This window comes from Thamnophis elegans, chromosome 11 (genome assembly GCF_009769535.1).
Source record: "Thamnophis elegans isolate rThaEle1 chromosome 11, rThaEle1.pri, whole genome shotgun sequence".
NCBI lineage: Eukaryota > Metazoa > Chordata > Lepidosauria > Squamata > Colubridae > Thamnophis > Thamnophis elegans.
The window spans coordinates 34167566-34186041 of NC_045551.1; the positions used below are offsets into that span (position 1 = coordinate 34167566).

General features: G+C 34.5%; 1 protein-coding gene across 3 annotated transcripts in view; it reads right to left on the bottom strand.

Moving 5' to 3' along the window:
- The window catches only part of CHST10 (carbohydrate sulfotransferase 10), a 19572-nt gene continuing 1096 nt past the window's right edge, over positions 1-18476 (bottom strand). The window contains exons 2-7 of one of the 3 annotated variants that reach the window (XM_032226549.1): positions 12804-12942; positions 11137-11228; positions 8390-8624; positions 6378-6483; positions 3736-4133; positions 1-3361 (exon numbers count right to left, since the gene is read on the bottom strand). In XM_032226549.1, coding sequence (XP_032082440.1) covers positions 3336-3361; positions 3736-4133; positions 6378-6483; positions 8390-8624; positions 11137-11228; positions 12804-12903 — 957 coding nt within the window. In that variant the 5' untranslated portion in view covers positions 12904-12942 and the 3' untranslated portion in view covers positions 1-3335. Of the gene's footprint in view, positions 4134-6377; positions 6484-8389; positions 8625-11136; positions 11229-12803; positions 12943-18476 lie in introns of all 3 variants that reach the window. The other 2 variants (XM_032226548.1, XM_032226547.1) reach the window with 2 other exon arrangements.

Sequence of the window (18476 nt, forward strand, 5' to 3'; positions counted from 1 at the left end):
TCATCTATGAATATAGGATGAGCAAGATCTGGTCTTTTGAAATGTATTGAATGTAAGTTCTAGCAACCTCAAAAACTTGGCATATAGTATGAGGGCCTTGTTGGTGAGCTACATTTGAAGTGTCATGCTTTGCCCATTGGAGTAGTAATATGTAGATTGCAAAGAAATTCACTGCCTATGAATCTGCTCCTGGGTGGTTCTGTCTGTAACATTCTTTAGGATATGACACCTGTTCCAACCCCAATTGGTCCAACTTCATCTACATCATCTAGAAAAAACCCTACTCCTCCACACTGGGAACTAAAGAGAGTTGAAACAAGGAGGTGCTGCTTTTCAGTAGTTGCAGTAATCTTCTAAAGCAGTTTCCTTGTAAATATCAGGTAGGTGCTATCCCAGAGTCCCTTCTTTTAAGATAATGATGTTCCAGAGAACTTTTTAACCAATTTGGAACCATACTTTTCTTCTTTTTAAATTTTTTGCTTAATGTTCATTTTAAATTTAGTTTCTGTGTAAGCCATTGATGGATGAATTCATTGTAGCAGGACACAAATATAATACAAATAAAATAGAATATAAATCTGAAACTGGTCAAATGATTTAAGGCTGCTTTGAGTCTTAACAGCTGAATATTTAGGAATATATAAAATTGGTTAAATGTCATTGAATGAGGGCTGTGCTCATATATATGATTTATATATTTAAGAGACATATGCTGATTTTTAGGAAAAAGTAGGCAAAACAAAACCAATAATTGATTTCATTGACTGAGTACAAAGTGATGTCATGGAGTGGCAAGGGATGCCATCCGTAAACCAACTGTGATATGCATCTTTCTCATTCTTGAGGCAGAGAAATATATTATTTTGAAAGGTGCCCGTATCTTTTATGAGGTAAAAAAAGTCACCACAAAAAATAGATTTGCAGCATAAATACAATCACCTGTATTTTATTTCATATTTATTTTGAGAACAGAGACATGGCTCAATATATTCTGGGCAATTAGAAGGGAAGATTCACTTTTTTATTAGAACTAATTTTTAAGGCCTTAATTTGCTACACATTTCTCACATTATTACATTTTAATTCAGCAGAGACATAACTTGCTCAGCTCATTAATCTTGAAATAAACATATTTTCTCCTACCACTTCATATAAAAATAACTTAAATCTTACTATGTCAGAGATCTTATTAATATCCTTTCTTTAGAAGGACAAGATTGAAGTTTTGTTATTTTCTTGCTAATAGTAAGGGCAGCTTCATATAGAATAATTTTTATAGAGAGATTACTTTTTTAAAGGAAAGCTGTAAGTACATACGCAAGTGGCAGTGTGCACACACAAGCTTTCCACTCATGCACACAACAATGTAATGTGTAATTTTCCTACACAGAATAGGAATCTGTCAGGAAAAAGTCTACATAAAAAATATCCCATAATTCACAATACATAAATTTAAACCATTCTACACATTGCAAAATAAAAATAGCAGTAATCTATGTGGGGGTTATTTTATATGCTTTCTCTAATCACATAGGAAGTGCTAATTTATTGTGATTAAAGGCACCAGGTTAGAGACCAGGAGACTGTGAGTTCTAATCCTGCCTTTGGCATGAAAGCAACCCTCAGCCTTAGGCAGAAGGCAAAGGGAAATCATTCCTGAAAAATGTTGCCAAAGACTTCTCCATCGAATCACCAGGAGTCCAGACTAACTTAAAGGCACCAAAAAAATAAAAAATCCCACAAAAGTTTTGAAGTTTTCTCCAGATTTGCTACAGTTGAGATGGAACGATTGTAAAACAGAACCATTTGTTAATAAATATAATACTGTCTACAGGCCCAGGTATTCCACCTCACCAAATTTGCTTTGTAGGACTTGGGAGAGCACTTATTTACTGTATGTCTTATTGTATTCCTTATTTACATGCAGGGGAGTAGAAAGGACCAAGCAGTTGTACAAACCCACCCCTGCTCATCCACTGTTACATTATGAATTTGATTACCGTTGTTTCTATATTGTGTAGAATGGCTCAGTTTTTAGGAATCTTTCTGAAATTAGCCCTCACTAGTATGGTCTTTATTTCACAGAAAGGAACAGTTTTGGCACTGATTTTTTTTTAAGGTTTACAAATACAAAAGTTAAGAATTATAATCAGTTTAATAGATTTTCTCTTCATTTCCACCATTCTAGCCAAGGTCATTAAGACCTTATTACAGCATTGTAATAGTATTGCTCCAAATTTACTTTTTGATGTACTGCTAACTAAAATTTAATTGGTTTGTTCCTCCTGAAAAACCAAGGGAACAAAGGCATCAACTTTAAGATATTATTGCTGGTGAACTTAAAAGTTTTCTTCATCTAAAAGAAATAACACGCACGTATTATGCTTTTACAATCCTGGGCATTTACATTTTATATTAATATTTCCATTGTTATGCACACAGACATCAATATTTTGGATTAAGCTGGCTGTTTTGATAATTTTATATGGCAAATTCTGCAGTGAAAGTATGAAAAAAAACTCATTTGGAAAAATTGAGTACTTTGGGAGGAAGGATAATTTATTAATTTTATGAACCTGAAATAAATAAACCTAGTGGCCAGTTGTGAAACGTCCACATAAATTATTGGCCATAGGGATGGAATTATGCCTCATTAAGAGTAGAATGCAACATGGCACATGTTTATACCAATAGGCACCTGCTTCTAAATTTTGTAATCCATTTTATAATATCAAGATTTGAGAGATCAAAAATTACTTACATAACATATTACACATGAAATAAATATACCTTATGGCAGCTTGCTGCCTCATCTATATGTATGGTTATTTCTTAAACTAAGAAACCCCAAAAATAAGATGCTAGGTTTCAATAGAACATTGATCTCATTCATTATGGCAACTTTATAATAGCACCACTGTGGGATAGGATTAGCAGACCGTATCAAAATGCATAGACTTAATGATCCCAGTAAATTATGCAGTCAATACTGTACTGGTATTTATTTAAGGTTACAAAGCAAATGAAAAATCATTTTTAGTGTTCTCTAAAATTTCTTCAATGGGATCCATAGCTTATCTGGTTAAAGATTTTTCACCTCATAATAACTCAAGAGTTTACAAATTAAAATTTGTGCAACTATTATTTCTTGAATGAATAACAGTAAGCAACCATCATAAGGCTTTCAGATTGATTCCATGGTCTGGAATCTTTTCCTTAAGTTACACAATACTTACCAATCTGTTTGGCCTCCATAGATTTGTAAGACCATTGACATAAGTGTTATTTCCTGCTCTTTCTAAATGTTTTGTATTCATATCAAGTTTCTTTACAGGTTACTGGTCCATTGATTCTCTATTGGCTAAGGAAAAAAGGAATGTCTGACATTTACTATCTTAGTAATTTTTGCACTGCTTTATCAGTGTCATGTAGTAATACTTTTTTTAGTGACTAATTGGCAGTCCTTTGTGGCTCCTATTGCAAATATTCAACAAATGCAAAGAACATCTAGAAACATTGCAATAATATGAGCCTCAGTTACCCAGTATATGTTTACAGTTAAGATTTAGATTCATTTGCCCAGAATTTCTAGATACTAGTTTAGTAGAAAATCTGGTTCTTGATAGCCAAAAAGGTTAAAATCTCCTTCAAAGCGGGCATAAAGGCGCTTTATGTCTCTCTTGCTTACGCCTGAAAAATAGTGTTCCACTTTTGTTTTGTTATATATCGTTATACCTGGAGGAATTGTAGGATAAGATACCAGATGATCAATTCCTGCTTCCTTTAAGATGTATGGTGCATCTTCCTCCAAAGTTTCATGATGTCCAATTATGCTGTATGTTATTTCACAGGGGGCACATAATTCAACATAGGTTATCCAATGAATTATATGATCTCCAAATTGTATATCTAACCATCGATGATTTGGATCACCTAGGTAGCGCACGAAGTCCTCAAACTGCAGTCCTTTAGTCTCTGTGCGATTTTTTCTATATTTTCGAATAATTCCAGGAGCAATTTCATGTCTATACCAAGGTTCAAATCTAGGATTGTGGACAAATTTATCCTTAAATGCAGAAATAAGCCTCTCAAAAGGATCTCTTACGATGAAAAATTTGAAATACAGTTTCAATCTAAATGGAAAACATAAGCAAAAATAATTGTGGATGTATTTTAGTATTTTAAAATTTACTAAAAATTCAGTTTACAACAGTGCTGATTTGCCATATTAATGACTATAGTAGCAAATGATGTACACTTGAGGCATCACATAGTTAAAGACTTTATAAACAGGTTAAATGTACTTGTTGTGGAAATTTTAAAAGAATATTTTTATTTTGCCGGTAAGCATTTTTGCACATTATTCAACTGAGAAATCTGCAAAAATTAGGATCTTTGATTGCTTCCAGCTACGTTCATCTAATGGCAGAATAGTATTATAGAACAGATGGTCCTCCCTTAATGATGTAATTGGGACAGGCAACTCATGACCATGTTGACTTAAAAAGCACAGTTCCAGCAGTTCCAACTGCTATCATTAGATGACTCCCACTCGGTTGCAGCATCCTGAGGCCATTTGCAGCTTCCTGCCAGCTTCTCCATTGACTTTCCTTGGTGGAAGTTAGCAATGAAAGTTACAAATGCTGTGATCATTGGAATTGCAAGCTGATTGCCAAGTGATCATGATCACATGATCGTGGGACACTCTGACAACCATGAGTGTGACGAACAGTTGTAAATCGCTTTGTTTATCATTACCATAACTTTGAATGGTTGCTGAAAAAAGACTATTGTAATTGGTTCCTAGACTGATAAAAACTGCTAGCTTCTCCATTTTAAGTAAAAGATCTACCTCCTTGCTGGATTATAGAAAGGCTCTTAGAAAGAAAATTGAGACGTTTGTGTCTATCATGCAGGTATCCAATGCTACTAAATGCAGAATGTTGAAATTCTTACAACACTATCCTTTTCTTCTCAATCTTGTTAAGCTCCTTGAGAATATTATTTGGAAAGAATCAAGGCACTGTTAGTTAGGCAATTGCCAAAGAACCTGATAGCAATCTGTCAATAGGATTTACTCAGTGTTGTATGTCTTGTAAATCTGTTCCAAGAAGTGCACAATCAACTTCTGTCCCTGAACAGAAATCTGTTCACTTAATGTGGAATGTACCTGCTAAAATAGCTGACTATTTTAAAAAAGCAAAAAATAAAGATAGAGATTAAATTAAGTCAAATTATACAAAGAGTCCTTAAAAGTCTATTTAAAGAGAAGACAATGTCAACATGTTTTTTTCTTCTTCGCCTGCTCCTAGGACTATACAGGTAATTCTTGCTTAGTGACCCCCTCAGTTAGCAACTTTTTACAATTATGACAGTGATGAAGAAGTAACTTTATGATCAATCCTGACATTTATGGTTTTACTAGTCCCAAATGTAGCAACTAAACAAAGATTTGCCGCACTCAAATTATTTTTTCATAGTTATATCTTATTTTTAAAGATGCAAATGCTATCAAGGCCACTTATGAATGCCATTTATTATCAAGATTAAGAATTATTTTTAAAAAATGACATAATAACTGTAACCATTACTCTGTTTTCACAGAACTATTGCTTGTAAAAAGGTCTCTGTTTTTGTATGTAGGCAGTCAACTCCGTCCTTGCTTCCACATGATTTCTTAGAAATCCCAAAGCAGTACTTTATAGCTATACTCTCTTCTAAAGCCACGATGTGACATGCAAAAATAACAAAAATTGGATTTTATGGCAAACTGATCTTTACTACAATTTTAATGCTTCTCATATAACTGTGAGCCTATACGGAGAAAAGACAGATCATCATCCAAAGCTATAATACAGGTAGACCTAGATTTACAACAGTATTGAAAAAAGTGACTTATGACAATTTTTCATACTTATGATCCTTGCAGCATTCCCATGGTCACATGATTTACATTCAGATGCTTGGCAACTGGTTTCATATTTATGATGGTTATGGTGTCTTGGGATCATATGGTCTCCTTTTGCAACTTTCTGCTAAGCAAAGTTAATGGGGAAGCCAAATTCACTTAATAACTGTGTTACTAACTTAACAACTTCAATGATTCACTTAACAACTGTGGCAAGAAAAATTGTAAAATGGGGCACAACTCACTTCACAAATTTCTCACTTAGCAACATAAATTCTGGACTCAAATTGTGGTTATAAGTCGACGACTACCTGTAAAACCCTTTCTGATTATTGCCTCTATTTAAGAGTCTATGGGAGTGGGCAGCTATAATACAATTTAAATAAATAATCATAAGCTGCACAAATGATCAAAAATGAGATTTTCATAATGGAAAGAGTTTTCAAAGACACATTAAAATACTACTTACCTTTTTTCAATTTCAGAATCACTGAAAGAAGATAAGCGTGGAAGACCATTCTTCTCATGGTCATGCACAATGTTTTCAGGGATCTCGTCGATGGAAGGAAAAGCTCCTGAGGAAATAAGTTAGAACTTGCTCTTACAATAGCACCTTTCATTCCATTCCCATTATGATCTACACTAGTGGCTATTATGATTATTTATTTGTTATTAAGTAAAAAGATAAAGACAAATCAGGCTTTGGTGACTTCATGAAAATGTCCTTCAAATAGTTTGCTGCTGCCTATTTATAGAATACTTTTCTACTTTACGGTCCAGTCTCCATGTCCTGATATTGCTATTAAGTTTCTCATCTTCCTACAATTCAGTCCTGAACCCCAAATTACTCTTTAAAAAATGGAAAGTTCAATGAATTATTTTCATCACAAGTCTCCATGTAACAGCATGTTGTGACAATCTAAGGTTTCTATTCAAAGATCTTGGAATCTGCATATTGGAGTAATTAATGTCAGCATGCCAGATTATAACATTCTATACGTGGATATTTTATCCCAAGTCGGACCAATTGCTGAATCTGGAACTGCAATGGCTGGATCCAAAAATACAGTGGGTCAGTTGTACTAGTTTTTTTTAGAGATGGGCAGAAAGTCAGATTCCTAATTCTGACATGTGTTTAGCCAATTCCCTGATTTCATACTACCTAGACTTATGTGTAGGCCTTACATAAGGCCATTACAGCCTTATGCCTGAAAAGGATATAAGATAGAATATAACCATACAGGTAGTTAGCAAGTTTGGCCTGTCCTTAAGCCAAAGTCTAATATTGTAGAAATCTGTTTATACACTAGAACTTCTTTTTCCTTTACTTGTAATAACAGATCTCTTGTCATCCTATCTCCTCCAAAGGGTCTCGAATTTTTAAGAAAGACTCTTGAGTGTACCTATTTAGGTCCTATTTAGGTCCCTTGTTAGAAGGAATTCCATCAACAGAAGACCTTAATTACAATATTTTAATCAAATTGTTCCCAAAGTCAAATTGTTCAAAGCAATATTGTCTTTCACATAATATCCAAATGGAATTGATCTGATTTTATAATGTAGTAGAGTTAAATCTGTCTCACTGCCTTATGTTAAAATCAAAGGTGCTACTAAAATAAATTAAAATTTTATTACTCTGTTTTATATGTTTCTTGGTGTTTGTTATTTTTACAAATTATTTTAATTTTTTAATTAAATTTGCCCTGAACTAAATGTTACCAATGTTTCAAAATGGATTCAATGAAAATGTGATAACAGATAAAGCATTATCTGTTCCTTCTAAGTAGGATAGGCTGTCAGGCACCCATCTGTCTGAGATAGATGTGGTGCTACTGCTCATGTGATTTAAAATAAAACTGAACAAACATTCTACCAAAAAAACCTGTATATATTCCCTAAATATCGTGTTAGGTTCAAGTAATAATTGATTGCTATATTCTAAAAAAAAAAAAATGGATATACACATTTAAACTATTGACTTGTATTAATTCCAGCCATGGAAACCATCATTTTCCAGTAGAGATTAAAATATGGAAATACATTGCAAACATTTTTGCAATCATCCTTTTCTTTCTCCCTTCTCCAAGCTGCATTTTGATCAAATTTTATGTTGTGAAGAATCCTGGGATCTTGAGAGCTTTAAATTAAACCTTTAAATTCAAGGTACCTGTGATACCTTAGTTGCCTAACTTTAAAAGGTTAGCATAATTTCTCTTTTATTAATCCCAGCACACAATCATTTCACAAAATAACCAGGACAGGAAGTCTATTATATATGTTTTCTTTAGGTGGGCAGTAACACATCTAAGCAGAAGAGCTAGAACCCGGCTAGGATACTCGAAGCAGCTTTCAAGCAAAATATAAAATGCCAAAAACAAAAATGTGTTCCACTAAATCATATTATTTTTATATTTTGCTTTTTGAAATTTTTGAAATCTTTTTTTGTCTAAGCAAACACACATTTGAAATTTAAATAAATACCATTTAAAACAATCAAGACTTTTTTCCACTGAGTATTGCCAACTTTTGGAGTTTGACAGAAGAGGATCTTGTGCTTGTCACATACAAAAATTCGGTCCAAAACAAACTTGGAAACAGGAGTATGGGTGAGGTTTTTCAGAGATGCATCTTGGCAGACATTCCTGAGTAGTTCAAGCCTCTCTATATGGACCAGGCCTTCATGTACAAGGTCTTCAGATAGACCTTTTCCTATTGTCTTGATATAAAAATGGATTGGGATGGCAGAAGAGAAAGACAAAAATTATTTTGCATTTCAACGTTCAACTCATACAAGAAATCTAGCATTTCAAACACATTCAGGTAGTCCTTGACTTACATCCATTTGTTTAATGACCTTTCAAAATTACAACGGTACTGATAAAAGTGACTTAGGACCATTTTCATATGACCATTGTAGCATCTTCATGGTCACATGATTTAAAATTCAGATGCTTGGCAACTGGCATGTATTTATGACAGTTGCAATGTCCCAGGGTCATGTGATCACATTTTGCAACCATCTGACAAGCAAAGTCAATTAGAAACTCAGATTAATTTAACAACTGTTACTGACGTAACCATAGCAGTAATTCACTTAACTGTAGCAAGAAAGGTTGCAAAATGGGGCAAAACTTAATTGTTTTGCTTAGACCTTTTGGGCTCAATTGTGGTCTTAAGTTGAGGACTATATGTATAAGGTTTCTAAAGGTATCGGTATCGCAGTATTACTAAGGTGACCAGACGTCCCGATTTTGGTGGGACAGTCACGATTTATAACAATTTGTCCCGTGTCCCGGGGCATTTTAAAAAAGTCCCGATTTTCTGGCTTCATGTTGAAAGCCCAGTGGATTTGCTTAAGAAATCCTAACCGGGACAAAACAAAAAACACTCTGTCTAAACCCTCTCTCTGTCTCAGTACTTTCATTGAAGATATTAAAACATTAAAACAAGAAAACAGACACCCCCCGCGCCCCTTTTACCTCATTTTATAAGATGACCCAGTACCATAGAGCTGCAGGAAATACTTGGCTAGAGAAGTCGTGAGTGTTCCTTCCTGGATTTCCCAGAGGGGAGGGGCACGGAAGTTGGAAGTCGGCTCGTGTGGAAAAAATGGTGGCAAAGTTTCTTTGAAAAATATTTCCCTGACTAATTTCACCATTTTAATTTGCTCAGTTCTTTGTATTAACATCTACATCATTCTGGATTGACTTGGAGTGCTCACTTGTGCCTGCTGGTAAGTGAGCTGGGGTTTTCTTCTTTTATTTTTTTAATGTATTTTAAAATAATATTTTATTTATTGTGCATAGGATTTTTTAAAATAGTTTTATTCTGTGTGTATTCTTTTTTAAAATTGTCTTAGACTATTTAAAAAAAGATTCTATCCAAAATAAATTGAAGTGAAACCATTTTTAAAAATTCTATGCACAATACTTTGAAATATATTGTGCATAGAATTTTTAAAAATAGTTTTACTTCAATTTATCCTGTGTGGAATAGTTTGAAATGTTTTACTTCAATTTATTCTGTGTGGATTCTTTTTTTAAATTGTCTTAAGACTATTTTAAAAAAGATTCTATCCAAAATACAAAATACCAGCTGCAGTTATTCACTTAAGAACTTTGGCAAGAAAGGTGGTATAGTGACCAAAGTTACAATGGCATTGAAAAAAGTGACTGATGACCATTTTTCACACTTAGCAACCATTTTCACACTTAGCGACCGTTGCAGCATCCTCATGGTCACGTGATTAAAATTTTGATGTTTGGCAACAGTTACAATTTATATTTGTAAATTGTAGTTATGTTGAAATAAAAAAACATTACAATACTATTTTTGCGTTGTATGAAAATTTTTGTTGCTCCGTATAAAATTTTTAATCAAGCCCCCCCCCCCCCGCCCCCGGTCAAAGGTGTCCCTCTTTACCAATCTGAAAATCTGGTCACCTTAAGTATTACTGTCTTCTGAATTAACTATTTCTGTCAAGCTGATACAAAGTAATTTGATTTCAGCAGTAAGGAAACAAAATTTTAGAAACTGAATTACAACTAAATGGGGAACACAAACCAAACAATATTCTAAATGTGAACTAAAATGATTGAATATTTTTTTCTGACCACAGAAATAAAAGGGAAGATGATTTTCACTTTACATCAGCTTCCGTTGCAAACTTTGGATGGTTCTGTATAAACTATACTGATTAAAAATAAAAATTATGCAAAAATGTTGCACAGTAGTTGTGTTAATTTTTTTAATTTAAATGAAAAACTCAAGTAGAATTTAGAAACGTATAGAGCTTCTAGATGTGTTCTAAAAGCTGTTGCAGAAAGTGGTTCTCCAGATTATTGTTGTTATAATCTGTTATTATGTTCAACAGATTCCTAGATAAGCATGTTTAGGAATGTATCCCCAATTATATACACAAATATAAAATACTGTGTTTTAAAAAATGAATATAACCCAATTATGTAACAAAATTTTAATTCATAAAACAATACCAAAGTAGTTTTCAAAACTAAAACTTTTCAATTCCTGGGCAATAAAGCAAGGGAAAATTGCTTTTGAACAGAAGGCAATACAGATGGCTACAGTGATGCTTTGCTCATAAATCTCTATACTATTTGGCTGACTGATTCTAAGAACCAGTTACAATCTAACATAATGAAATATGACATAGAGAACTCTGCAACCATACCATTTATTTAGCCTTTCAACCTGTCCCTTTTATATACCTGGAATTGCCCCGGAAGTCTCTTCTCTTTTGTTATGTGATCTTTTCCTACTTCAGTTATAGTTGTTGGTATTACTGGCTTGGCACCATGAACTAGATGAAGAAAACAGAGCAGCTAAAGAAAAGCAAACTTTTTTTCCCCTTCATACTGCATAAATGATTTGATTGATCACAACTTATACTCACAAGATTATAATTAAATTAGCTGGATACCCATGCTCCGCTACGAAACTATGTGATTGGGTTTGATAAATGGACACTTACAGCTTGAAAATTAATGAGATGATCGGCCTCTCCTCTCCCCTTCTCTCCCTCAGGTTTGCCCCACAGAAGCCTCTCTTCTTCTCTCCCTCAGGCTTGTCCCATAGAGGCCTCTCCTATCTTATCCCTTTCTCTCCCTCAAGCTGATCTCATTATCTAAACTCCAAGCCCGCAAGCCAGATGAGTCATGCACTGGCCACCGCATGCCCAAGTGGCAGTTGGAACAGAATTTTTTACAGATGGGGAGGGGGAGAAGAACGTCTAACTCATTAGCATCAGTGTGTGAGATCTCTCTCTCTCTCTCTCTCTCTTTCTCTTACACACACACACACACACACAGATAATGTATAAGAAATATTAATGATCTGATGGTCATTTTGAAAAACCCTTTCTTAGCAAGTACCTAGAAGCCAAGAGAAACATATGTGCCAAATTTCAAGTTTGTAGGCTTTACAGTTCTGAGATTTCGTGATGAGTGAGTGGATTTGGTGTGTGTGTGTGTGTGTATGTGTGTGTGTGTGTGTGTGTGTATACACTTCAAATCAGGCTGTAATTCAAAGTTTTAAATAGAATGCAAATTATTTAAAAAACAAATTTCATGATTTGGAAACCCTTAGTAGAATAACCTCTGTAAACCAGATTCTCCAAACTTGTCACCTACATGCATTGAGACAATACAGTACTCCCATCTTCTGAGACCGTTATGTTTGTGCTGTTTCTTAAACCAAGTCTGAAAATACATCATTTTTACCACAAGGACTGAATTTTAGACTAGAAGCATAAAAAAGGGAAGTCTCACAAAATTATGTAAGTATTGCAAAGTTAATTGGAAGATGTTAACTTGGTATTGTGTTTCTAATGAATTAAGACCATTCTCCTAGTCTGTAAAAGGAACAGGGATAGAAGTATCTAATAGAACTAAGCAAAAACCTTCCCTACAGGACAGGACATAAGTGATTTTAATGTCTATGCACAAGTATTATAGGTTAAACTGAAAAGGAAAAAATACACAAAATGCTCAGATATGTTAAAATCAGTATCTGTACCTTTCCATATAAAATTAAAAAGCTATTAAATCTTCATTTCACTTTTATTTTCCTAGATAGTGTTCAATGTTGAAAGAAATAAGGAATAATTGTAATATTCAACATTTAGACATTTGCCAAAAACAAAGACAGAAAAAGCCAAGAAAAAGTGGGAATCACTTGCATTAAATATTTCACTGTTACAACTCACAGGCAAGCTGCATAATCATTTAGGTTTATTTTGAAGTCAACATAATGAAAATATGAATGGATAAGAAAAAACAAAACTAGAAGATCTGTTTAATTTTTCTCACACTGTTTTGGACTCAAAAATTGTTCAGCAATTACTTGCATTAATAAGAATAAAGTTGGATCAACTTACCATCAGGATCTTTGAAGGTCAATGTGATGAACTTGCTAGCAACCATGAACATGAATATTACCCAAAAGCATGCAGCTAATAGCAGCCACCGGTGGTGCATGATGTCAGATATGATCCATGTAACGTCTGTTAGTTTCTGCTTTTTAAAAACCAGAAAAATAAAATAATGTGTACCCTTTTGTTTATTTTATGAGCAGTCTCTACAAATAACAAAAGATATCTGAAATACACTATATACACTATTAAGGGTCTCACAGCACAGCCTTTAAACTACCTATGGTGTTTGTCTTCCTGTTGTATTATTATGAATAATACAAAGAGAGAAATCTATTTAGTTGCCCTAAATTTCAGTTTGTTCTCATCTATATGGAGAATTAAAGAAATGCTCCTTATATAACAAAGCAAAGTTTGAATGCAAAAAAAAGCAGCTTAGAGATTTTAATGTATTTTTGCATGGATAGAAGAAAAATGAGGTTTCCCTTCATTGTTATTAAGTTTATTGCATAACCATTCAGATTTAGCAATATTATTCGCCATCCTAAACATATTTGAGTAGGTTAATTTTAAAAATGAGAATTTAGTTTATTATAACTATGTTGGAGAAAAAGACTTTAGCATTAATATCAAAGGTTAGAGAATATAGCTATTGAGCTCAGTAAGCAAGCGAAGTTGATGAGGTATCTTGACATAAAAATAATAATTCCCTAAACTTATTTTTCTAATTTTCTCAAAATTAAAAGGTAATTTTGCAATTAACTTCAAAACTTTCCCCCCATTATCAGGTAATTTTGTAAATACATACACATGCGCTGTGTTTCTAGGAAAGAATCAATCTTCCTTTGAATAATCAGTTTTTAATGAGCCCTATCAACACTGCTGTTTTCACCATGCTCACTCACAACAGATTTGTAAAAGACAACAGCACATAATTGCCAGAATTAAGAAGCCCAATTACCATGCAATCATATATTACTCAGAATAAGTTCAATGGGATTCTGCTCAATGAAGATGCAGATGAAGTGTCTCATATGGAAGTTCAAAAAAGTGGGGCCTATCTCATTGCAGGAGTTCAGAGGTTCGAAAGGGCAGGTGCCATAGCAGAGACCCATCTCCTGCATCCTGCCAGCCAGAATTCCTTGTCTGACAGGGCCTGTAGCATGTCTCCTCTGCTGACACAGGTGTGGTGGGATGCTTATATTACACTGACCTCAGCATAAGACAAAATTGAGTACTAGTGTGTGTCAGCCTCTGCTTTGCTGCTGCTTCGGCTGTCATTGAAACGGGGAGGGGGGGCATGGTATCTGGGAGGGGAATCATTATGTGCTGGAGGAAGTTTCTAGTCACTGATCTGACCACCTTACTGCACATGTGGAAGAGGGGAGTTTCCCGCCAAGGCCAACTGTCCGGCATTCCATTCTGATGACAGTTTTTGAAGTTGTCTCCCACCTGCCAGTTGGGTGCATTATAACTGGACTATGTACAGGGATGCCAAGGGGAGGGGATTGAATTGTACTTGATATTATCTGCTTTCGCGCCTACCGTAATTAACCAGACTCAGCTTTGCTTTGCAACTGTTCATTTATAATTAGTAAAAGTACACTTGATTTCAATTCAAATGGAGTCCAGTGGTTTCCTTTCCTGATTACTAAATGAAGTCAATGCTGACAGTGTGTCTTTTATTAGCAATTTGGCTTAATTATGTATATGAATTTTATAAAATAATTACCATTTTACTGCCCACTGATATAAATTAATCTAATATGGGCAAGGAAAAGACAATTGAAATTAATGTATAATGGAATTTACGACAATTAAGTCCAAAACTTCTGTTGTTAAGTGAGACATTTAAGTGAGTTTTATTCCATTTTGCAATCTTTCTTGCCACATTGATAAGTGAATCACTGCAGTTGATAAGTTAGTAACCCAGTTGTTGAATGAATTTGGTTTCCCCATTGACTTTGCTTGTAAGAAGGCTGCAAAAGGTGATCACATGACCCTGGGATAAAGCAATGGTTCTAAGTATGAGTCAATTGCCAAGCACCTGAATTTTGATTACATAATCATAGGGGTGCTACAAAAGTTGTTAAGTGTGAAAAACGGTGATAAGTCACTTTTTTCAGTGCTGTTGTAACTTTGAACGGTTACTAAATAAACTGTTGTAAGCTGAGTACTACATTGACTTATAACTAGTTGCTTAGCAACTGCTGGAAGTCACAACAGCCCCTCCCCCAAAGATACTTATGATCCCATTCCAAATTTCTGGCAGCTGGTGACATGATCATATTTTGGGCAACTATTAACTGAACAATTTATTTATAGCAATTTCAAGCACCCTGTGGTCACATGATTATCATTTGCAATAGTTTTGCTGAAAATCATCATTTGCTTCCAGTTTTCAGCAAAAATGCCTTATAACAAACAATAGGCTTGCGCAATGATTGTGGTGTTTGTTTAACGTCCGCTGCAAAAAAGGTCATAAAATTGGGTTGGTCATATGATGACTCATACTATAACCTTTATGGCTTATGGCTCTTAATTGGTAGGCTTCATTATAGTCGTAAGTCAAGGACTACGTGTAAAAAGACTCTTGCCTTTGGCCTAAAGAGCAAATTGTATGGAGGGAATGTTTTGATGCAAAAGAAGAGGTTCTCCTTCACCACAGAATTTCCAGCTCCTTTCCTGTTCTAGGGACTGATTAAATAAAAATTAATATGCTCTCTTCTCCTGCTTTACAACATCAGGAAACTCCCTTGTGGCTCACAGCTAAGCAGTCTCAATACCAGATTTTGACAAATGCCTAAATCTATGAGTCTAGCCATCAATCAAAATTTCCCTAGCCCACATTTGGGAGCAGAACTGGTGATTTTTTTTTCCTGCTAGATAGTGAAGTTTTCAGGTGATGTGGGAAATAAAATAAAGCAAATCTATCAGTCACTTTTCCTAACTTGTCCTACAGTAAATCCCATTAATTTGAAATAGGCAGCTATATACATTTGATTAATTTATTAATAAATAACTATAACAGTACTCATGAGGGCTACATAACATATATAGGCCCCTAGGAAAATGATTGTTACAAACTAATGAGAAACAACCTAATAAGTCACAAGTGAGGAATTAGGATTAGACCTAGCACCTCTGCACATTATTAGATATTAGTCATTATTAGTCTGTTCTTACAGCACTACAGCATTGTTCTTGTGTTTTTATTTTTGTATGGAATTTATTTTATAATATATTTTTCATGAGTCACCGATACATTTTTAAAATTCCCAGAATGCAAAGTATATTTAATAAATATCTACTTATTTTGTACTTTAAATTCAACATATTTGGTGCCATTTTGGTAAATATTTTTTTCACTGCAATTAGTGCAGGAAGTGTGATTTTAAAGAACAAATGATAAAAATTCTATTTCTGATAGATTTTGGATGCAAAATGCATTTTTAAAAAAATCAATGAAAAAACAGACCACCAATGTTGCTTTGACTGTGGTTCAGGGAACATTAGCCTTTGGAACGTGCATTGTCTATCAAAAAAGTTTTTCAAGTTTTTTTTTATTAATCAATTTTTGGACAAAACTACCAAAACTTCCATTTATTTCATGCTAGTATTTTGGGTCAAACTTTCAGACATTTGATAATTTGGACTGTTCTCTTAGACAATGACATTTCTTAGTATAAAGGATTGTACAAAATGTTTATAGTTCCTCATCATCTAGTGGAAAAAAAATTCCACAGAAAAATGAGAAATATATGTCAATAAATATGCTGTCAACTGCCTAGTTTTATCATTGGAAAGAACTTATTAACAGAACTTAATGATCTAGCAGAGTATAAACTCCCTAATATAATAGATAAAAAATAACTAGAAATATTCCTATGAAACTAGAGTTGCAAGTAAAACTTTTACAGAATCCCAATTTCTTGACCAAAAGGCAAGATTCCTAAAAAACAGTAGTGATGTGTATCATCCAACATTGGGGTGGGGATATAGTATTCCAAAGAAAAGAGCAGTGTCTGCAAAGAAACATTTCTGTGGTTCCTGATGGTGATAATCTTTAATCATGGGGACGTGTAACTAGTTTTTACTGAATCTTATGGGGTGGACAGATTTTATAGAGAGAAAGCAGCTTAAATCAGGAATGGCTTTAAATTTCACAATAAGCACTCTGGATTTTACTCAGCAGCTCACTGTTAATTTCTGCATTCCTCAGAATTGTTATGTGATTGGCTTAAGGTATACCATCAACATCTGAGCTGCTGCAATCTGGACCAGCTGGAGCTTTTAACGTTCCTCAAGGCAGATTCATGTACTGTGCATTGAACCAATCCAATTGAGAGATGACTAAGGCACAAGTGACACAGAGTTAATGCCTGCTTTCTCAGGCTATTGCTGCTTAAGATGGAGTTACTATATGTAAAGGCCCTCTTTCCCACAGATGCCACCTGCTCTTTGAGATCTTCAAATTGTGAACATCTGGGAAGCACAATCCTGTTCAGACTAATTTCATGTTGAATAGGACCACATCAACCTCTGCAGTAATCATCAATGAAAAGGTCTACTGCTCAACTTTGCCCTCACAACTGTCTCTATCCCTTCAGGAATGAGAATTATATAATATAGTGCTCCCCATTACTGATGCTTGAAGAACAAAAGAATGATAACAAGAAGGTTCTGAAAGCTGCTGAAACCAAGTCCGATCAGAATGATCACTTTCCTGTCCCACCAGAAATCAATGACAGGGGGAACAATGCCTTTTCTATACTGAGCCAAAAGTGAAATGGGTCTAGATAATCTGCTTCTCCAGGGATCTCAAGTTCAAGGCAAAACCCTGCTGTATACTTGCCCCCAAAAAGCTGGAGATTAGATAATATTTATATAGTATATTGGAGTTGAGTGATGGCTTCCGGAGGAGGTATACCACCCTTTTTTCAAAGAAAATGTTTAACTCCTTTCTGAAGGATAGATTTTCTACCATTCTGATTCAGCTTTCAGTCATCTATCTGGAGGCTTTTATTATCTAGGAGTGTTGTAGACTGTGGGGAGCTGAGCTGATACAGGTAAACAGGCAGTCCTTGCTTACTGATTGCCTCATTTAGAGACCAATCAAAATTACAATGGTGTTAAAAAAAACCTGCAGCTTTGTGACCAATTCTCACATTTATAATTGTCACTGTGTCCCACAGTCACATGATTATTTGTGTGCTTCCCTAGTGGCTTGCGACTAGCAAAATTAATGGAGAAAAATTACAAGTTGGGGTTGCAATTGTGTGTCTAAGCAAGAGTGACTTGTACTACAGAGGTAAGATTCACAGTATCAAACTCATCTCAAGATAACTTTGCAAGATGAGACTTCACCTTCTCTGGGCCCACCTAGCTAGATCAAGGTGACCAACTTGAACACTTTACAGCAACTGTATTTAATTAATAAATTGTTTAATCTGTAATTTCCCAATATTGAATATGCTCTTTTTCACAATTATAGCACACTGAGTGTGGGAAACTGAAAATTCCTTTCCTGAGCAATTCAGCCAGTTTTGGACTTCAGGACATATGTAAAGCATTTGTAGAAAAGGACAAATCTGATTGTGAACTATAAGTCTTTACCTATTTGGTTAGTTTATGGTTCAATGTAATGTGCAAATCCAGAAAATGGGTCAATTCAATGAG